Source organism: Patella vulgata, chromosome 6 (assembly GCF_932274485.2).
Source record: "Patella vulgata chromosome 6, xgPatVulg1.2, whole genome shotgun sequence".
NCBI classification, from domain to species: domain Eukaryota; kingdom Metazoa; phylum Mollusca; class Gastropoda; family Patellidae; genus Patella; species Patella vulgata.
Genome location: NC_065884.2, coordinates 73,901,232 through 73,925,622, shown reverse-complemented (window position 1 = coordinate 73,925,622; position 24,391 = coordinate 73,901,232). Strand labels below are relative to the sequence as shown.

At 38.9% G+C, this 24,391-nt stretch overlaps 1 protein-coding gene across 1 annotated transcript; it reads right to left on the bottom strand.

Moving 5' to 3' along the window:
- Positions 1–18,031: 18,031 nt before the first annotated feature.
- On the bottom strand, positions 18,032–19,273 carry LOC126825356 (argininosuccinate synthase-like). Its single transcript, XM_050554955.1, has 2 exons — positions 18,684–19,273; positions 18,032–18,281 (listed from the first exon to the last, which is right to left on the bottom strand). The coding sequence occupies exons 1-2, from the start codon at positions 19,271–19,273 to the stop codon at positions 18,032–18,034; spliced, it is 840 nt and encodes a 279-aa protein (XP_050410912.1).
- Between the last annotated feature and the right edge of the window lie 5,118 nt (positions 19,274–24,391).

The window sequence follows — 24,391 nt, the reverse complement described above, 5'->3', positions numbered from 1 at the left end:
AAGTTTGAATTCGGTTCCTAAGCTTTTCCTCCAGTGGCGCCTGATTGGCTGGATTTGTTTGAATGAAATGCTGCTGATTTCTCGACATTTAGTCATTGGTCCGCCACATGAGTTATACATTAATGATCCTTGAAACATTCTCCACATTTACACGCCAAAAATTGTGTAAAGACGACGGCGTTGTATTAATACAGATATGTGGAAATGGGATCGTAATCAGAATGCACGGTGAACCTATTACAAACACAATATGACGAGCGTCAAAGATTCGGTGGCATCTTGGTGTGCACGTAGACTAGAATGAACGGAAATCCAAGGGCGAGTATTATTGACTTACCACAATCACTAACCTCATCCTGTCTGCCAGTGGTAAGAAATGTTTTACATCAACTGAATGGCCTATTAATTACTTGCGTAGGTAACCGAAAACCCCTACCCCATAGTCACAAGTACTAATAGACTTAAAAGGGAACCCTTTTTAAGTAAAGTAACCAGTAAGCGAAATTCGACATTTATATGTAGAGATAAAATGGATAATCGAGACTTGTTTATTAAAGTAGTAATGGTGCCTGACAATCGTGACTATCTTGTCAAAACTTAAAATACACATACCTTCGTACAGAATAGTGTAATTTAACTGACATTTACATTCTTTTCTCATTAATTACTTATGAATATTTTTAGCAAGACGATATCCATAAAATCAGCATAGAGACAGCAACGTCACCAAAGTGTTAAACTACTTCATTCTGTAACCTCTAGTTGACAAAAACAGGAACAAAGCCATTCTTTAAGCGGCATTTAGTAAAGTGGCATTTAGTAAATGAACAGTAACACACTAACACTATTTATGGAATAACAATCACTGGTTTATTAACATGCAACGTTTCGACGATGATACTCTCATCTTTATCAAACAAATTGTATGTTAATAAACCAGTAATTGTTATTTCATAAGTGAGGAACAAAGATATATGAATATTGTCCAAGTTTCTTGTTATACCAGTACATAATTAATTACATGTAACATCGAAATATACCCTAACTTATTTGGACCCATAACAGTGACACCGTGGAATGCAGTACCAGAAAAAATCCTATCAAATCCCAGAACGTCGGCGCAATAGTTACTTTATTATCTTAGCACCCCACCAACCCCGAAAACACTCCCGATTGCACGAAAAACCAAGGCCCCGTATATACGATAGCATACATATAAAAGAGCACCTTCAGATTATATTTGAACTAGGAGTAGGCCGTATCATAACTACCCGGGAGAAAATGTAGGACGTTAAATCTCAACCACTTTTTGAATTATTTAAACCACGACAAGAATATTCAATAAAATAACAAATTAAAAAATAAAACCAATAAAATATTCTAACGTTGTAGTACTTACCAACAGATATAAGTAAAGCCAAAATAAAGATACTTCTTGAATAAAAATCCATTTCTAATAAATCGTTTTTATATAGACCTCATCAATAAACTATGTACGGTGCCGATACTGATGATGGTCAACTTAATGAATGGTTTCCTTACACTGTGTCATACCATCACACAAACATCACATCGATTGGTTCATTATTTCACTACATAAATTAAAGGGAGGGTACCAGATGTCACACGGAGAGAGGGACAGAGAGAAGGGGAGAGACAGAGAGAGGGGGGGAGCACTGACCGACCCGTTACCAGAGAGAGGGAGAGAAATGAGATTTAATGCCCACTCGACATACACTACGTGATTTCGGGACTAATATGTGGTCCAATTTTGTTTCTTGTGCGTAGGGGTCTTTAGAACTTAATGGACATGGTGAAAAGGGGGTCGCGGAGGCTAAGTGGGTAAGACGCTGGCTCGCTAGCCTGGGGGTCGGGTGAGTCCGATTTCGATCAGCAACCTCCAAAATTGAGCCGAGATGACCAAACCTATTGAAACACAGCGCATTTATTTCGGAAAATGATTCAAATGATGAGACATAGATGGTCCCGATATGCAGGGAACCATTTGATAATGAACTGCCCACTGCCATTCCGAAAAATGACGGAAAAATAACGGGTATTGGAGGCCGACAATAATGAGCCGATTAAGATCCCTTACATGAGTTCAATAATGAGCGGAGATAAAAATTTCAATGGCAGAACATTTAGGACAGAATAAAACTTGGTGTAAAGCCATGACTAAGATCGATAATAAGCCAAGGGCGTGCTAGGGCCTCCGAATGAGGGTAGGCTGGCCAAAGTTAGTACACTTTAGGAGAGGAGACAGGATCGGGAAAATTTGAGTTCTGTGGCACATGGTAAAATCGATTTCACTTCTATGCGAGCCATGACATACCATACATTGACACTTGGTTAAGGGATTATGATTAAGTCCTAAAGAGCTGAACATGAACATAGTTAGCTGCAGTCATGATCCTAAACGACCTGTGAGTAAAGAAAAACAAGCATCCACAGGGACTGGTATTCCTGCCAAGTTTCATTCGATTCTGTTCCCTAATGGGGGGAGTGGTAGGTGGTATAATTGAAAGTAGACTAGCAACCACTAGAACGAGAAGACGCTACACTTTAAGCCAGGCCCTGAAGGTTACTGGTGAGACAGATTAAATGTCAATAGAGTTCGTGTTGACGGTTAGGTTATTGGCCTTGGGTATACTAACCGCCAAAAACGTTCCCGTCGCCCGTGTTGCAATTTTCCTATATGGAAATATTAATCCGGCTCTGAAATCTATTCTGAAAGTCATCCGTAGAAGTCAGTGTCTGATTGAGCTTGTATGGCACCCGTACATAATCATGAAAAACGGACATAGGACATAGAGTGGAATTGGTTTTGGTTTGAACAAGATAAGGGCAGCAGAAAAAGAGGGCACAATGTTCATTAAAGTTGGCATTTCCGTGAGTATTTAAGCTAACTGTCAAAATTCGAAGGCACATTTCCAGAAGTGAGGCACATAGCCACCTCAATCCCTCCCCTATACCTTGGTAGGAATCCTCATTGGATTCGAGCGTTATCAACCATTTCCAGTTGGGGTTTTTTTTGCATTTATGAGGGCAGGATAGGCGATTGGTTACCTGCCCAGAACGCCTCTGCAATGAGATCGTTTGCTTAGGTTACACAGAGTGGTGAACTATTTCAATCTTCAATATACTAATATTTGTGACTGTCGTTTGTTTGTTTGTTTGTTTGTCTGTTTGTCTGTCTGTTCGGGGTTGGCGGCTACACTAGGTCTGCCCCGAGTCTGAAATTTGGGGTATAGGGGTAGCTCGGACCGAGGAGTAACATAGGCCAGGTGGCGTTAGTCTACCACTTCCGGTTTCGGAGTTATGACTCCCGAGCGAAGCCGGGCATTCTGCTAGTGCTTTATAAATGTGTTAATTAATGAGTGTCCTCTATTTAGGGACACCAGCCTCGATGTTGATTTGTAAAATACAACTAGATTAATGTCCAGTCAATTGTCCTGCTTCTGCAGCCTAATCCTTTATATACCGTTTTCTAATATTACTATTATTATATTTAGGCTTATCACCTTTATAGGAAATTCACACATTAATGAAACTCTATATGCCAGCTTTAAAACTGCATCTTGAGATGATCTCTTGACATTTTAAAATGGTTTTATGAATTCCATATTGATCAATGTTCAGTTTATTAACCGGATTTTCCATTAGCCACGAGTTTAAAAAACAGTTCAGAAAGAACTAAAATTATAGCAGCTCTTGAATTAAAGGATAAATCAACACAGTTAATGATTTGTAAATTATTCAATAAATTATAATAAAATAACAATATATCATAAAACCCGTTTCTTATACAACATGGAGCTAAGTAGATACGTAACATGTGACTATCCACACTACCAGAGCACAATATACCTAGCCAATAGAGGTAACTAGATATACCTGGAGCCAGGTAAATACATAACATGTGACTATCCACACTACCAGAACACAAGATACCTAGACAATGGAGGTAACATCCTCTTTATCATTTTAAACAAAACATTTAATGAGAGAGAGCTTGTTCAACCAAACAAAACATTTAATGAGAGAGGGCTTGTCCCACCAACAAATCATCAAAATTCTATACTTTATTTTGATGTAAATAAAACAGATTTAACTCTTTTAAATGATAATTTTATCGCTTATATTATTTCATTTCACTTCTAGGCGATAAAAATACCGTATCTTCTATATTTTCGTCTTTAAAAACCATACATTTCCTACGCTATTTCAATTGCTTCCAGGCGATATGAATCCCAAATTCCAGAAGCTGCTTGGTTAATTCCCGTTTTAATCTTTAAAAGTTTACAGTTTATATCGTCAGTTGATTCGGTATAAGCCCAATAAGCACATTGAACCTCATCAATGCATCTTGAAGCACAATCAATTCGGTCCGCGGCTTGCTGTAGAGAAAAGAAATCAGCATTCTGAATGGAGTCAATTTTTGTTGATCGGTATTGTTTTTCACCTGTAATGAGAGAAAAAGACGATATGATTTGTTAGACTGGATCCCAGATGAAACGAAGACCGATATGCGTCCCGCAGTGTGCTATTGATGACATTGATGCCAAGACAACATAATCTGTTCAATCAGTTTGGCCACTACGCTTCAAGCATTGCACATTGCGGACTACATATGCATGGAATCTCAGCTCAATAATGGAAATAACACTAAGAGCCACCGATCATTGTTAACACTTCACAAACTTCGGCTCACGTCGAATTGTTAAGAGTCGACTACCATTATAGACTTAAAATTGTGCTGAAATAAAACAGGTTAAACGCCCTATGTGTCTGCACCAATGAAGACGGAAAAGAAAGGAAATGTGGATTAGCGTCTTACGTTTCTGATCCGACTGGGCTAATGAAGACGCAACAGTGAATATGGGGCATATGCAGTATGCTACGTGCTATCATATACAGGAGAATGTTGTCCGGGCAGCGGCGTTCCCGTCCTCATCTTTATCGAACTCCATCTGCCATGGGTTCTTCTGCGTACACGCCAACCGGTTGTTCGCCAGAACCCCTTCCCTCCATCACCACTGATAAGTCTATAAATCCGGAGAAACTGCCTCGACCAACACCAGGATTGCCCCCATAACCCCCTGGCTAGTTAACCCCTTGGCTTACTAACAGATCGACAGTGTAACACATGGTGTGACAGATTAATTATATATCTTTATTAGTCAAGTCAGCTGAAATGAATCCAAATCTAGCTATCCAGCCTAGCCCTCAATACACTAGGCTGTATTACTATACACTATAACACATACTTATGGAAAACAGATACTCATTGATTTTATTCCCTCAACATTATCAAGCTTAAACGTTGAGAGAATACTCTTCGAAACATCGCCTAAAAAATCAGTAGCTGGTTTTAATTAAGTCTGAGTTGTAGTTTATTGCGCAATCCAGTTACTAAATGCCTCTTAAATATTATATAGTACTAAATGCCTCTAAAAGATTATATAGTACCGAATGACTCTAAAAGATTATACAGTACCGAATGCCTCTAAAAGATTATATAGTACTAAATGCCTCTTAAATATTATATAGTACTGAATGCCTCTAAAAGATTATATAGTACCGAATGACTCTAAAAGATTATACAGTACCGAATGACTCTAAAAGATTATATAGTACTGAATGCCTCTAAAAGATTATATAGTACCGAATGACTCTAAAAGATTATACAGTACCGAATGACTCTAAAAGATTATACAGTACCGAATGCCTCTAAAAGATTATATAGTACTGAATGCCTCTAAAAGATTATATAGTACTGGATGCCTCTAAAAGATTATATAGTACTGGATGCCTCTAAAAGATTATATCGTACTAAATTCCTCTAAAATATTATACAGTACTGAATGCCTCTAAAAGATTATTATCGTACTAAATGCCTCTAAAATATTATACAGTACTGAATGCCTTTAAAAGATTATATAGTAATAAATGCCTCCAAAAGATTATACAGTATTAAATGCTGACAAATATTATAACAACAATCACATACCTTCATTTATACTACAAATAAAATGATAATCATTATCACATTCTTTATCTTCCCACTTCCATTTATTATTCAAGGACAGACAGTTCTGGCTCGTTCCTCCATTAGGTTGTCGACTATACCAGACATCTACCCCAACAAATGGTGTCTTGTCCACCCATCTCAAGGTACCCTCATTATCCAAGTCATTCAAACCAAACCAGTAAAATATATCTATCGTCGTCCTAATGGAAAATAAATATTCACTTCATGGAATTATGTTGATGATATACATTTCTGTACTATAACATACCTATAAAATATCATCCTCGGTTTCCCAGTGTACTCATTCCGTTCTACTCCACTATACCCTGGGTTAATCTATGGGGGAGACAAGTTTTCAAGTTATCCGCCCTTGATGATTGTGTTATTTTTATCGACCAATCGCATAAATTATTTGAAAAGGAAGTTGGACAATGTTAGGAGTTGGCCTATTCTATGCGTAATTATTAACAACCAATTATATATTATGTTAATGAAGACCAGAAGTTCATATAATAAGGAAGGGTTATTAGTTTTATTTAGAATCGTTCCTTCGTTCGTTCCCGGAATTTTATATCCACGTAATATCGTACACAAGTTATTGTGAAGTAGTAGTAGTAGTTCTTGGTGTTTAACGTCTGCTTCCACATAAGTGATATCGCAGACAAAGTTATTGTGAATCAAATTGCCAAGTATAAGTTCAATAATAATAAACATAACAGAATGACATATTTCAGACAAAGAACGAATAGTAATAATAATAACAAAAGTCAAACATATAGATGTTATACATATTTGAAATCAACAACACATACTACAGATTTTGATAATACAATTAAATATAAATAAATTATAAATATATACATTAATTACATAAATCATTCAGTAAATGGACATGAATATGGTTATCTACCCTTATAAAAACGAAGGCGAAACGATTGGTTTGTAAACTGTTTTCTGATTGGTTCGTAGACTGTAGCTACATTCTAGGCCAGGGCAGATAATTTGAAATCGTGGAAACGCTATGGATTAACCCAGGGTATAGTGGAGTAGAACGGAATGAGTACACTGGGTAACCGAGGATAATAAAATATACTCAGCCAAATTAAAAACTTGACACTGAAGAATTTCAACAAATTTTTCTGGTAAGTCAAATAAATTTTAAAGTGTTTCTAACGATAGTAAGTAGTAAGAAGCCTTTAATTTCATAAAATTGTAAAGTCACGTGGATCACGTGACTTTTCAGGATATAAAGATAAAAAACCTGAAAAACACGTGCAAACACAAACTCGTGAGGTCAATCGATGCAAGTTTGCTTAAACTGAACACGCACACTTAACTTGAACTGGAAAAACAAATTAAAATTGTTATTTTCATCTTTGTTAGAAAATGCCGCGCCTTTCAAATGTAGAACGTCTATGTGCTATAGGTAGGCTCTATGCTGGTCAGTCTGTGGTCACTGTTGCAAGAGCCTTTAATTGTTCACGCCAGACAATAATTAATCTTAGAATGAGAGTGCTTCAAACTGGAATTATTGCCGACCGCCCAAGGGCGGGAGCGCCACGTGTGACGTCACTCCAGGAAGATCAAGCAATACGATTACGTCATCTTAGAAACAGATTTGTCACTGCAACCTCCACAAGTAGAGAGATGTTTGGTGGAAGGGTAACTGCACAAACGAGCTCGGAGGCCCTGTAATGGCCGCATAAGATTTACTCAAAGACAGTGGAATTCGGTTGTCTTTAGTGACGAATCTCGTTTCACTTTGAGATTTGCCGATGGCAGGGCCCGAGTGTACCGCAGACGAGGTGAACGTTACGCTCAAGTATGCGTCAGAGAAGTTGACCGATTTGGTGGCGGCAGCGTCATGGTTTGGGGTTCTTTTTGTGCACATGGACGTTCAACTCTTGTTGTTGTCCAAGGGAACTTAAATGCTGTCCAGTACAGGGATCAGATTTTGCAACCTGTTCTTCTTCCGTTTATGCAGAGACATGGGCCTGGACTAACGTTTCAACAAGACAATGCTCGACCCCATACAGCAATTGCTACCCAGAATTTTTTAAGAAATGCCGGTGTCCAAGTCCTGGATTGGCCGTCGCTTAGCCCCGACCTTAATCCTATTGAACACATCTGGGACGAACTGGGTCGACGTGTTCGTCAGCAAGTGAATCCACCACTGACGTTGCAGAACCTTCAACATACTCTTGCTGAGCAGTGGCGACGTCTTCCCCGGGTAGTGTTTACTAATGTTCTGAGATCCATAAGAAGACGTTGTGTGGCAGTACGAGACGCCAGAGGAGGCCACAACCGTTACTAAACACTTTATTCCGATTGTTCTCCAAGTCTGTGAATTTCATTTTGTGGGGTACTGTGACATCACGAATGTTATCAATGTCAAGGACTTTCGGCGAGACGTATTCTTGCTTTCTGTTGAAGTCAAGGTCGTCTGTGCACAACATAACACTAAAATAGTTGCCTTAAACCAAATATTAAAAATCTAGTCCCAAAAATCCCGAGTGTCAAGTTTTTAATTTGGCTGAGTATATGTACCTATGTCTTTCTGTTCATGCCGACCCCCCCCCCCCCCCCGTTCACCTTATGACAACCCTATGGATTCGACAAAACGGTTCAGAGATCATGTATATTGATATAATCCCGCTTCAATATGGCTACCGTCTAGAAGGGGATAATAATCACGAAATAAATCAGTCTGCAACCCGTTTTGCCCTGGCTTTGTTAATTGAACTCCATCATAGCAACATAAAGGCCAAAATGAGTTGCTGTTTATCTCCGTATAGGTCGGTTTATTTCATTATTTTTATCCTCTTCTCGGCGGAAATAATATTGGAACTTTTGCCTGATATTACTTCTTTTGGCTGACAAGGGCACTAGAATGACGATCAACTATAATTACAGCCCGATCAACTTATATCTTTATCTTAGACTAATGAAGAGCCCCGGGGAAGAACGATCTAAGTCGCTTTTTCAACGAACCCCATTTAATGTATAAGCGTTCTGTGGAACAATCAATTTCAGGTAAAAACGACCGGAGTTACATTGGAACAAGGCCCGACTGAAATGGCCGCACAGACAAATATAAGTCCATCGTACACTTTATTTGACTTTAATTTGCCTGAAAAGTCAGGTGTATTGGTATATATGGTTGGTATTAAACATCATTTTGAATCCACTCGTTGTTATGTTCGCGTCGAACATTCTCGTCCAAAAGTCCGCTTTGCCTTTTATGCGAAAAGACAAAATTGTGACTTAGATCGTTCTTCCTCTGGGCTCTTCAAATGTGAACACCCAGTTAATCCACGTCCATTGTGATTTAAAGAAGTTTCTTTTTAATTTTTGTATAAACCAGTTTTTATGTTTTCCACGGTTTATTAGACCCGTTTGTCAGGAAAATGGTTGTTATCATTCTCACTGATTCGTCCGGTTCTGCAGGATATCCTAGTCAAAATTCATTGCTTCGATGGCATACCTGACTCCCCCCACCTCACCCCCAAGGCCAACTATTACAGTTTGACGAGTTTTTTTTATAGGAGTTAAGCTGTGGCCAGGTGTCATATAATTGTCAAAAAATCAGAGTCTTGGGAAAATTATTGTTTTAATACAATAATTATATTTATAAACGATTACGATTATATTTGTAAATGGTCTTACGGATGATCTGTTGGCTTGATAGACTGTGTAAAATCCAAATCTGCTTGGTTTTCAATTTTTGCTAGAAAACCTCCTCTTCGCTCGCAAGCCGTTCCGGCTGTAAACCAGTCCGTTTTATCGTTAGAAAACAGATAGCATTTTGACGTCGCTGGATCTCGTAGTTTGCTATCTGGACACACAGCAGCAGCTGCAATGAATCATACAACCCATTAAAACTCTGATTCTTTTGTTGACTGTCGTCAATTAACAGGTATGACAATCGACAGCTGTCAAAAGTCGAGGTCGGGGGAGAGGTGGGGGGAGGGGGTGTTTAGGAGTTAATGGAGTGTTTTGGAGTTTTAAATGGTAAGGTCTGTCATCAATGAAAGTGTTGTAGTGTCATCCCTACGCTTGTGTATCTAACCTCGTGGGTTATTCCCGGGTCCTCAGTTTCCTCCCACTGTTATAGAGAGAGAGATAAATGAGGTTTAATGTCAACTCGACACAAACTAGGTCATTTCGGGACTAACACATGGTTCAATTTTATTTCAATAATTCGCTTGCGCGTAGAGGCCTTTATCAGTGGGGGGATCACGTGGCTAAGTGGGTAAGACGCTGGCTCGCTAGTCTGGAGGTCGGGTGTTCGATCCCTGCATTGGCCGAGAAAGTTCATCCAGATTTTCCGGCGTGGTTCCCCCTTGTCAGTGATGCAGGACGAAGGGGGCTGACAAGGACGGCTGTCTAGTCCTTCGGATGAGACGAAAAACCGAGGTCCCGTTTATACATTAGAATGCACGTAAAAGATCCCTTGGCAGTTGGAATTCGATATAAGAGTAGGCGATATTGCCGCTGCCCGGGCAAAATTTCCCTCAGAGCAAACTGTATGGCCTATGCCCGTCTTCATTAGCCCTGTCGGAGCAGAACAGTAGGACGTTAAACCCCATTTCATTTCATTTCATTTCATTTCCTTATCACTGGGAGGAAACCGGAGGACCCGAAAAAAAACCCACGAGGTTGGACAAGCAACCCTAATCCTTGTCACGTACAACCGGTGAATCGAAACCACGCCAGTTGACTCAATGACAGACTTTATGATCTTATGATACATCGCACACGTGCTAACCATTCGCCTCCCCCCCATCTGCTAATGTGCTATAGAAATCTGCGTACACGCGAATGAGTTTAGTATATTATACCATATGTTGGTTACGATTTGACCTCGTGTGCTTAAACTAAGTTTCACGTTGACTTTCAATTACCAAAACAACACGAGAAAATATTAAATTGTATCTCGCCAGCTGGTTAATACTAAATATCATTTCATTTGAATATAAATAATGTTAGAACTAGCTATCTTGCCTTTGATATATCCAAATTATATACCCACGCCATGCAGTATGTTATGGAGGAAACTCATCTATACGTCACGCCATGCTGTCTGTTATGAGAGAAATTCTGGCCGAACAACGGCGCTACGACCTAAGCTTACATGTATAACTCAATCAGATTAAAATACACATCTATATTTCCTTTCGTTTTTATACTTTCGATGGCCTACACTACACGAAGATCTGACAAGTTATAGCGATGATGTCAGACATTTGATTAACCAATCAGCATTGATGTTACTAGTGGATTACCCACAGTTCAGTGCAAAACACGCCTAAAGCTCGCCGTAACAGACCGTTCCATTGGCTTATCCCTGACACCATTCAGAACACGAGTTAAATAACAACTCTTCCAGATCCAAGTGTAGTAAAGACAAGTAAAACGAAATTTTGAATTTTAAAAACGAAACGAAATAGGATCTGTGTTTTAACCAGATTGATGTATAGCTAATTCAAACTGTCAAAGGTTCTTTTACGTGCGCGCCAATATATACGCTGTCCCAACATCCTACCCCGCTGTCCCCACATCCTACCCCGCTGTCTCCTCATCCTACCCCGCTGTCCCCACATCCTACCCCGCGGTCCCCGCTGTCCCCACATCCTACCCCGCTGTCCCCACATCCTATCCCGCTGACAAAGAGGAACCAAGCCGGAAAAACCCCGATGAACTTTCGCGGCCCCAAATCATAGAATTATGTGGTAAGGGTTCACTTTCATTTCAATGTGGATTAGTTTAGTTAATTAGTTAATTATATGCGCAGTACACGTGTTGGGCAGTTTAATTGAACCTCCGGGTTAGCGAGTCAGCGTCCTACTCACTGACACATCGTGGTTCCTATACCATGGATGAAATTATTGAGATGACTCAACCTGATACCAAGAATTTTATCCTGATGAACGCAGTTAGCTAACAAATCATTATTGTAATCAACTAGTTTAAATAGTAAGTGCAGGAGGACCGCACTACACGCAAAACCTACGGACAAGACAGAAAATAGACATTGCACCAAATAAACAAATATCAAAGACATCTGACCTTGCTTGAGGCTAATCTGGTAAACCTGATTTATTGTAACCAACTAGTTTAAAGACACTTGACCTTACTTCAGGCCAAGTTGGAAAACAGAATCATTTAATATCAATAAAGCCCTACGTGACCGAAATTTAATTAACCGTGTCAATCCAATCAATAACAATCAATTGACATTTTTATTTTAAATGTCGTCTTCAATATGATCGATTTGAAATTATGTAGGAACTGTTTGAGTTAACCATCCTTCAGTCCACGAGGTTCCTGTCAGGGAGAGTTCGATACGGTCGATGTTCATACAAACCCCCCACTGCGATTCTTTTCATGAATCTACATTTCTATATCAATGGAAAACGTTTTCTATTTTACTAATCATGTTTGGGTGGTGATCTAAAGTTTGTCATTGAGTTAAGTTGTGTGGTTTCGATCCCACGCTTGCACGTGACAAGGAGTAGGGTCGATTGTACGTGACAAGGAGTAGGGTCGCTTGTATTCGACAAGGAGTAGGGTCACTTGTACTCGACAAGGAGTAGGGTCGCTTGCACGTGACAAGGAGTAGGGTCGATTGTACGTGACAAGGAGTAGGGTCGTTTGTACTCGACAAGGAGCAGAGTCTCCTGTCTAACCTCGTGGGTTTTCGCCGGTACCTCTGGTCTTCCCCCACTGCTACATACCCCTGCGCTCAAGCGAAGTGTTGCAATTACTCGTTAGTCATGAACTGAGCTAGTTTGTATTGAGTGGGTATTAAACCCTCTTGCTCAGATTAGTTTTATAAAAAAAAAAAGTTGTTGAAAGTAAAGATGACTAAAAAACTGTCAAATTAATCAGACGGCAGACGAGAAGAAACACAATTACAAGGGATACAACCTACTAAACCACATGAAACACATGGGATACAGCCTACTAAACCACACGAAACACAAGGGATACAGCCTTCTAAACGAGTTACAATAAATACAACGTACTAAACGAGTTACAATAAATACAACGTACTAAACAAGTTACAAGGGATACAGCCTACTAAACGAGTTACAAGGGATACAGCCTACTAAACGAGTTACAATAAATTCAACGTACTAAACGAGTTATACGAGATCTGTAAGGACACAGGCACAAGACACAAACAAGTCACAGATTACAGAGACAAAAAGATACTAATTACGCATTATAGGTCAAAAACGTTATTAATTACATATTATAAGTCAAAAATGATTCTAATTACATTATAAGTCAAAAAAGATTCTAATTACATTATAAGTCAAAAATGATTCTAATTACATATTATAAGTCAAAAATGATACTAATTACAGATTATGAGTCACAAATGACCCAAAAAGAAGCTAAGAGTTCAGAATAGAATCGTATTGTACAGTTTAAAATGTATAAAACCACCTTTTTTTTATTTATTGAATATTATTAACTGAAGCGTGTAACCAAACCAGGGAGCCACGGTGGCTGGGTGGTTGAGACGCTGGCTCGCTAGCCGGGAGGCCGAGACAGTTCATCTGGATTTTCCGACGTGGTTTCCTCTTGTCAGTGGTGCAGAACTGAGGGCCTGACAAGGACAGCTGTCTAGTCCTTCGGATGAGACGAAAAACAGAGGTTCCGTGTATACATTGGAATGCACGTAAAAGATCCCTTGGCAGTTGGAATTCGATATAAGAGTAGGCGATAGTGCCGCTGTCCGGGCAAAATTGCCCGGATAGCACACTGCATGACGTATGCCCGTCTTCATTAGCCAGGTTAGGAGCAGAACAGTAGGACGTTAAACCCCATTTCATTTTATTTCATTTGTAACCTGTGGCTTTCTGTGATTTACATTATGCCAAGTCAGATCCACTAGACTCGCAGATCCCCTAACAACAGATAGCACAGTAATACGGGCCTCGAGCGCCGTACGGCATCATTGAAGCCATCTTGGAATTCATACGTCATATCAAAAATCATTCAAGCTTACCTACAGCGAACTGGAAACTAAATACCTGTATTTCCGTAATTACCTAAATCGGAAGATAAATACCGGTATTTCAGTACTTACCTAGAGAGAACTGGAAGCTTAATACCTTACCTAAAGCGAACTGGCATGTAATAAATACCCCTGTTTGTACTTACTTAAAGAGAACTGGAAGAAAAATACCCGTATTTGTACTTACCTATAGCGAACTGGAAGGTAATAAATAGCAGTATTTCCGTTGTTTTCAGCCCCATCTTGTTCCCAATGTTAATACGTTACATGTCTTTATGGTGTCATAATACAGTCTGAGAGCCCAATGAATCTAGGCGTCAAATGATCGATATACATCGATTGTGTTGCATCAAGAAGAAATAAATTGAGTTTATCTTAATCAGTATTTTATATTCAATATATTTTAAAGTAGATTATCGTGTATATTTAAATTACGTCATCTATCACGTGTTTTATTACAAAGTTTCGCGTTTGTTGACTAAATCTGTTTTCAGACAACATAAATATTTCATTGATTTTAATTTTCCAGATAACGAGTCGCTAGATGGGGGACATCTCACTGTGCCCCCTGCTATTGTTCTCATGGGGGATTAATCAAGCAAGGGGATTATCGAATACAATGGTGTTAAAAGTATAGTCTGTTTTTTAAACTACTAGGTTTAAGCTAATTAACAACTTTATTCACAATAAATTTCATAAAAGTAACAACAAATACATGTATCAAACATAAATCATAACCCTACTAAATGTGATATGGCGTCAGTATATTCAATTGCACTTTTTACTCCATTTAACAGTTTGATTTTTAGATCATTAATAGATTCTTCTACTCTTTTATATTTTCATCTTTTAGGGGGCAATCGTCCCCCGTTATCCAATTGAACTATTGTATTTTCAGTAAAAGTCTGCTGGTGCTATTGGGTTTCGTATATTTTACTCTGTACTTATACCCCAAATTAACTAAATTTTGACCTCCTTGAGAATTAGGAATAAACCATATGCGAACTTGAGCCATTTTAAAAGATATAATGTAATTGGGGGGTAACAACTATCCTTATATAATGATAGTGAGTTTCTAATCATATATTTGATTGATTTATGAGTACTGTCTGAATGAAAGGTAGGTGAATAATATTTAAGATACTAGTTAACCGATGACACGTGAACTTAACTTATATATTTTAATCATTAAAATAATTAAATTTTAACTAGGTGAACAGTACTAATAAGGATACAGTCTATAATCCTTTGTTTACTTAAATTTTCACACCACTACCCTATAACACCAGTTGATTGGGGGGGGGGGGGCACAGTGAGATTAAACCGCTAGATGGTAAACACAGAGGGTCAATAAACTTGTTTCTGAAATCATCCATGTTTATCGGTTTAGATTGTTTTACAGGAATACCACAATCAATCATACCATTGATCGATAATCGATCAAACTCAAGACGTATAAATTTATTGATTAAGTAAAACAATTTGATTGATTTCTTGATTCTATTAATTACATTAGAGTGTTAATCAAAAAACCGGAAATAAAATAATGGAGGTTTAAGAATTAAAATTTGTTTCATCCATAAGAAAGACAATCCTGATAAAGATTGATTTTATTTACAGGAGCCACGGTGACTCAGTGAGGAAGACGTCGGCTCGCTAACCTGAAGGTCAGTTGTGACATCCAGACGGTTCCGCTTGTCAGTAATCCAGGACAGGAGGCGTGGTAAGGGACAATGTATAGTCGTTCGGATGGAATAGAAAACAAAAAGGAATCCTTGGCAGTTGGGATTCGATATTAGATTAGACCGTGGCACCGCTAACTCGACAAAATTCCCCCCCAATAGTACAAGCCAAGTCGAAGCAGAACGGAAGGACGTAAACGTCACCTCATTTCATTTCATTTTATTAAATGGGGTTTAATGAAATAGGGTTTAACGTCCTGCTGTTCTGCTCCTATACTGGGCTAATGATGATGGAAATTTTGCCCGGGCAGCGGCACTATCGCCTACTCTTATATCGAATTCCAACTGCCAAGGGATCTTTTACGTGCATTCCAATGTTTACACGGGACCTCGGTTATTCGTCCCATCCCAACGACTAGACAGCTGTCCTTGTCAGGCCCTCCGTTCTGCACCACTGACAAGGAGAAACTACGTCGGAAAAGCCCGATGAACTTTCTCGGCCAATGCAGGGATCGAACACCCGACCTCCAGGCTAGCGAGCAAGCGTCTTAACCACCTAGCCACCGTGGCTCTCAAATGAGCTCCGGGTCCTCTGGTTTCCTCCCACTGCTAAAGACCCCTATGCGCAAGCGAATTATTGAAATAAAATTAAACCATATGTTAGTCCCGAAATGACCTAGTTTGTGTCGAGTGGACGTTAAACCCCATCTCTCCCTCTCAAATGAGGTTTAATACAGGTGATAAAGGTTATAAATGAGGTTTAATTTATCATTGTTCAGGTATTCAACAATTGTTTCATGTTATAATACAAGAATACCAACATAGTTTATTTCACGACGAAAACGTGTCAGCTACATAATTTTATTGAACAAACCGAAAGTTTTAAATTTTAAAAAATAGCTAATTTTAATTATTTCAATCCCCTCAGTTTCTGAATAAATATTGTTTATAAAAAAAAAAGAAAAAAAAATGTCAATGCGAAATTCCAACCAACGGTAATTATTTATGTTTTTCGTTGTGATTAACGTTTCTTGTCTACATTAAGGTTGATATAGTTTGCGTATGTTCATGACGAGATAGATTATACCTCCCTAATAGTACGTGTAGGAGGACCGCACAGCACACAAATAATTACCCAAGACAAGCCTACGGACAGACACCAAAAACAAGAAACATATCACATGAAGTGAATGGATTCTAGGGTTAGCCGTGAGCGTCCACAGCGTTGAGTGGTCCCGGGTGTGTGCGGAAGTCGTTACTACTAATACTGTACTGTGTGGACAGATATTCTCTAAAACTGTATGTTATAGAGTGTTCACAAGATGTCTGACAGATTAGACAAATAGTCCCGATCGGTTTTAGAAAACAGCTTTCCATCCCACCACCCCCAAACAAGACTCTTATCCACTGCACGAGAACCGGTCGTAGACATGAATTTTGGGTCAATCTCTTCTAGAGAAACAAAGACTAGTATAAATGATGTCAAACTTCAAAATAAATCAGACACCGACTTTCATAAATCTACAAATATCGAATTTCAATATTTATCGGTCATAATATAATATCGATCATATCGTTTACTATCAATCAATTAATATCGATTATGATGGTTATAATTTATACAACAACATCATAACAAGACTAACTTAATGTATATAGTATGTTCATTGTAAGCCAATAATCAATTTATATTAAGAAATCGTGTCATATAACAAAAATCATGTTTGTATATTTTATCTTTGTCCTCATTTTGTTTGATATGTTACCCAGTAACCTGTTTAACAAAATGTCTTTTAGAAACATCAACCAGGGTAAGACAGGAATATCTATAAATAAACTTTCCTCTGTCTCTAAATCCTGAAAGTCGCCTTCTGTTTTATGGACAACCGAGACTGATGAGACAATGTCATACAAGTCTTTAATACCAAGATACGTCAATAGTATAAAATACTCGAGGATCTCATAAATTACGATGTTGACCCCCTCATTATGCAAAACAAAAATATAACAAAACTAAAAACTACCATCCTGTTTTTATTGTGTGATTTTTATTGACTATTTACAAAAAATGACTAATATGAATATTAAAAAACAATAATATAATATGACGTTACATTTGTCATCTTTGAATGGGTGTGGTCAGTTGTATCGCGTATGAATTATGAGAAATCTTTAATGTGATTTGACAATAGAAAGTAGTACATTATTCAATAACGTCAATGTGAATTTTTAACCCGCGGATGTATAATAGTAAAGTTTTTCACCACTGTGAATAACAAGTAAAGTTTATGATGAGTTTTCACGGAGTCTACAATATTCCCTCAACCTCAAAGCATTTATTTTGATAAAACCTCCCGCGTCTGTTGGATCATATTCACCTTGAACGTTCATACTCACTAATTCGTCATTATATAAAGAAGATGGCGACTCTCGAGCTAAAATATAAACACCACCCTTATAAATTTTTAATGTCACTTTTCCTTCCACAGATTCTTGACTTTTCTTGATACAAAATCGTGTAAATTCACATTCTGGACTAAACCAAAATCCTCGATATACTTGTTCCGAGAATTGACTATCCAGTGACCTCTTGACCTTACGTACCTCCCTGTCCATGGTAAAGACTTCTATATCGGTATGTGCTGTTAACAAGATGGTGGCACCAGGTGTTTCATATATACCACGTGATTTCAGTCCAATAAATCTATTCTCCACGATATCAATTCTACCCACGCCATTTCTCCCGCCAATTTGACTGAGATACAGGAACAAGTCCAATGGATCTGTTACTTCTGTAGAATCGGTTTTATTGGTAACTTTCACAGGTACGCCATTTTTAAATTCTATGACTAATACTTCCGGTACATCCGGGGCATTTTCAGGGTTGACTGTCATCTGGCAAATATCATCTGGTGCTTGGTGATTGGGATCCTCTAACACCCCGGATTCATAGCTCACGTGCATCATGTTGGCATCCATACTCCATGGATTGGATTTGGTTACTGGTAGCGGGATTCCATTCACCCGAGCATACTCAAATAAATCATCTCGTCCTTGGAACCTGTTGTAGAACTCTGGTAGTCTCCATGGTGATAATATCTTAATTGTAGGATGTAAGGCATAAGCTCCTAACTCAAATCGTATCTGATCATTGCCCTTTCCCGTGGCGCCATGAGCAACATAACTAGCTCCAACTTCTTTAGCTACTTTAACCATTTCACGGGCTATCAGGGGTCGCGCCAAGGCAGTGCCAAGTAGATAACGATCTTCATAAACAGCATTAGCTTGCACTGCTGGCCAGATAAATTCTTCCACAAATTCTTTCTTCAGATCCGGAATGACCATCTTCGTCGCCCCAAACTTTAAAGCTTTTGCTCTGATGGCCTCAAAGTCCTCGTCCTGCCCGACGTTCGCCAAATAGGCGACAACTTCATAGCCTTGTTCTTTTAGCCACACCAAAATACACGATGTATCTAATCCACCACTGTAAGCTAAAACAACCAGTCCCTTTCTGTCTGTATCGGCCATTCCTTACTAATAGTCTTGAATATGTAACAGCGTCTGGACAACGAATAATTATAAGACGAATAACCGGATACTGGTTCACTATGGTGGACAACCTTATACTAAACAACATTCGATATCATTCACTATTTAAAGAGAGGCAGCCATTATCTGTTACTTATACAAACAAACAAACAAATTCTAGATTCTCGGTCAGATTATCTCACGGGCATTCTCACTTTGCTAAACGTTAAACAAACGTTTAATTTAATCCGATTATCGGATGATTTCCGGCCGAATTCAACCATGAAGATTAACGCTTTAATCTGGGGGATTAAACCTTTAATTACCACCGTCAATAAACCATAGATCTGTTTTTACAGGTTCAGGTATGACCCAGGGATTAATTGTTAATTTAAATGATTATAGTGAGACGATAAACACAAATTAATATTATCATAATTCTGTTGATAAGGAATTGTTAATTTAAATGATTAATCAGACTTTTTGTAACCCTGACAACTTATGTTCACAATAAGACGGGAGATCGACTTTCTAAAAGTTGTCGTTTTGAAGCAAGTTATAAGTCGATCTAATTAATAAAACTACAGCCATTATCTTTACAAAGTTTAATGAGTGAATTCACTTTGATGTAAAGTTGATATCTATCTATATATATATATATATATATATATATATTTGTGACTGTCGTTTGTCTGTCTGTCTGTCTGTCTGTTCGGGGTTGGCGGCTACACTAGGTCTGCCCCGAGTCTGAAATTTGGGGTAAAAGAGTAGCTCGGACCGGGGAGTAACATAGGCCAAGTGGCGTTAGTCTACCACTTCCGGTTTCGGAGTTATGACCCCCGAGCGAAGCCGGTCTGTTCGGAGTTTCCGGCTACACTAGGTCTGCCCCGAGTCTGAAATTTGGGGTATAGGGGTAGCTCGGACCGGGGAATAACATAGGCCAGGTGGCGTTAGTCTACCACTTCCGGTTTCGGAGTTATGACCCCCGAGCGAAGTCTGTTCGGGGTTGGCGGCTACATCTGCCCCGAGTCTGAAATTTGGGGTATAGGAGTAGCTCGGACCGGGGAGTAACATAGACGAGGTGGCGTTAGTCTACCACTTCCGGTTTCGGAGTTATGACCCCCGAGCGAAGCCGGTCTGTTCGGGGTTGGCGGCTACACTAGGTCTGCCCCGAGTCTGAAATTTGGGGTATAGGGGTAGCTCGGACCGGGGAGTAACATAGACCAGGTGGCGTTAGTCTACCACTTCCGGTTTCGGAGTTATATTTTCAATATATTCATTTTTCAATCTCTATCTCTTAGATATTATATCAAGAATGACTAGCTCTTTATCTAAATCTTACATAATGTATGTTTAACGGTGTTTAATATAACTATTATAACAAGAACAACATGCTCTTTATCTAACCCGGCTTCATTAGCCCAGGTTAGGAGCAGAACAGTAGGACGTTGAACTCCATTTCATTTCATTTTCTCTTTATCTTAATCTTACATAATGTATATTTAATATAACTATTATAGCGAGAACGGCTAGATGTTTATCTAAACCTCACATATTGCATCTTTAACGGTGTTTAACCATTAAACTGACAATTTAAAGGTCAATGACTAAATTTCTATATTACACTGAATGATTTGAATATTAGAAATGGTGACAAATTATACAGTATAGCCTTAGATATCATGTGGGAGTGTATTCATTCATTCATTCATTTATTCATTCGGTCATTCATTTATTCATTCCTTCAGTCAGTCAGTCAGTCAGTCAGTCATGCATTCATTCATTCATTCATTCATTCGCAATGAATTAAAGTCGTAATCATCTTTTTCACACCATTTAAATGTTTTTTCCAGTGTACACATTGGCGTGCACTTAAATGCACCATCGACAGTTGGAGTTCGAAATAAGAGTAGGCCGTAGTGCCGCTTTCGGGGCAAACTCCCCCATAACACACTGCATGGCAAAATCCCCCATAGCAGACTGTATGACATATTCTTGTCTTCCTTAGCTCACTCGCGATAGAAAAGTATTACCTTAAACACAATTTCATTTCACAGTACAACATAATTGTAATCTTAAATCAATCGCATACTTTGTTTATCTTTGAACGGCCCAACTTCTGGTCTGTAAACATTAAGTTCTAAATAATAAATATATCACTTTACGATAAGGATACAAAAGCTTTTATCACTTGTTTGCAGGTCGGTTACCGACTCCATACACGTTTATTTTTTTTATTGTCGTATAATACGGGGGGGGGGGAACGAATGGTTAGCGCGTGCGCGCTGAATCATGATGGCTGTCATTGAGTCAACTGGCGTGGTTTCGATTCGCCGGTTGTACGCGAAAAGGAGTTGAGTCGCCTGCCCAACCTCGTTGGTTTTCTCCGGGTCCTCCGGTGTCCTCCCACTGCTAAAGAGCCCTACGCGAATGTGAATTATTGAAATAAAATTAATTAATATTTACTAACTAACCAGAGAGAGAGTGATACCCAGTTCTGATAGTAACCAGTGATTATCTGTACCAAAGCTCTCCCGTAACCAGAAAAGTCGTACCCAAGTCTAATCGTAACACGTGATTATTTTTTCCAACCTATCTCGTATCCTTTTCAAATCTCAGAGGCCGATTCGTAAACAGCCGTGTTGAAATCGAACACAAAACTTTCTTTAAATATTTCATCATAAAAAAACAACAAAAAACATCAACAAGACTACAGATAATTTTATTGTTTCTTTGTTATGACCGTTGGTAATAACAGTTAGGGTTAGGGTTGTCGAAAATTATTTGCTGCCGTTCTACTTCCTGTTATTCTAGCTGGCCAATATCTTATTTGAAAATAATTTAAAGGGACTACCCCGATTTGAACAGAGTGTCAAAAATAAAAGTCCGAGTACGTATCGAATTTAAGCGCCAGAATGTAGAGAAATGATGTATTTACCTTGTCTCAAAATTTCAGCTCAAAATATTGAGTCGTTTGGACGTGAACGTCAAAATTGCTTATCACTTTTAAGATTTCTCGTAATTTTTTTCGTTTGGTGACCTGATAATTGATTCCTGTTAGTTAAGAGGTGAATGACCCATGGAGGTCCTCTGTTCCATCCCGGTATGGCCGATAAACCGAGGTCACGTGTACACGTAGGCGTGCACAAATAAGATCCCTTGCCAGTTGGAATTCGATATAACAGTTGACCGTAGCGCCACTGTCTGTGCAAAATGTTACTGATAGCACACTGTTTGGCGTATGTCCGTCTTCATTAGCCGAGTCGAAGCAGAATAAAGTGCGTTACCCCCCATTTCATGTTTGAGTCATGGTTGTGAAAAATGAGGAAACATTTAAACTTTTGTAAAAAAAACAATAAGTGTATATAAACACACACGCGCGTTCTACCTGTGAACACCTGCTGTATCACCTGAGAAATTCAGTTCAAGAAGATTTATAACAATCGTTTGATGTTCATAACCCCATAGATTACTATAGATATATATAGATGTTTTTTTATTCAAACCTCTGATTGATGGGGTCTGTAAATATTTTGGCTAAAAAAATATAAAGTTTAAACTAAGGATAAAATATTATGGCGCTATAGGGGTTATTTGACGTTGTAAATTTACATGGAATGTGACGAACACGGGTTGGTTTAAATCATATTTCATCAGTGTTTTACAAGTTTATAACCAAAACCCGTGTCCAGGTTCAACCAGTTCAGATAGAAGAGAGAGAGAGAGAGAGGGGGAGAGGGAGAGATAGAGAAGGAGGGGGCACAACTTTAGTTCGTTAATTCGCGTGCGTGTAGGGATCTTCAGTAGTAGGAAAAAACAGGGGGACCCGGAGAAATAACGCGAAGAGGAATCGAAACCACGCCAATTGACTCAATGTCAGACCTTGTGATCTAAAAAGCACGCGCGAAACTCTTCAGCCACCGCCTCTCCCCCACTTCTATCAGTACACGTTATAGTCATAGGCTGAGTTCAACCCATATTATACGATGAGTCGCATTAATTGTATAGCACATTTATATCAACCGTCTGGGGGTCGCAATGCTTCCATTAACTTACTTATTTACAGCATCAGCATTTTTAAAATTTCAAATATATGAAAATATTTATGATTGTAAATTATTGTTTGCTGGTTGGACAAAAACAGTAAGCGTTTATTAAAATACGGAATCACGAAATGCATCGTTAGTAGAATTACTGGGGTAAGGGGGAGGGGCGGACCTTTTTTTGAGTGTGTGAATGGGTGTGTGTGTGGGTGAGTGTGGGGAACTCTAGGTCTAATGCATTGCAATAAAGGTTGTTTTAATATCGGGATAGTAGAAGCTAGGACGCCTGTCACAATGTTGGTTCACAGGTCACGAAATTTACGGGCCAACTCTTATTTCGACTTCCATCTGCCAGTGGGTTCTTTAACCTGCATGCCAATGTGTACATGGACCATCCGAACGACTAGAAACTGCCCTTGACATCACACTGTTTACTGTCGAGAAGTAGGTCTGAAGTGACGGGGAGTTGGATGGCCGAATGGTTAGCACATGCGCGCTGTATCATAAGCCCTGTCATTGAGTCAACTGGCGTGGTTTCGATTCCCCGGTTGTACGTGACAAGGAGTAGGGTCGCCTGTCCAACCTCGTGGGTTTTCTCCGGTTCCTCCGGTTTTCTCCCACTGCTAAAGACCCCTACGCGCAAGCGAATTATTGAAATAAAATTTTAAAAAACATATGTTAGTCCTGAAGTTTGTGTCGAGTGGACGTTAAACCCCATTTCTCTCTCTCTCTCTCTCTGAAGTGGAACCACGGTGACTAGGTCAGTACTGTGTTCGGTTACTTACAAGCAGGTAAGGGGTTCTTCGGAATTTTCCACGTGGTTTCCACTTGTCAGTGATCTAGGTCTTTCGAATGGGATGACAAACCTATACCCACTCGTGTATAGATTGGTTACAGTTTGGTACATAATGTAACTTTGTTATTTCGGTTCATGTTATTCTTATTCATGATGCTTTTGAAGTTCTTCACGTGATGTTAATTTTGATACTTTGATACTGCATCTGTAACCTGTAACCGCGTTTGTTGTATATTTTGTAACTATGTGATATATTGGTGATATTTTATATCAACCATC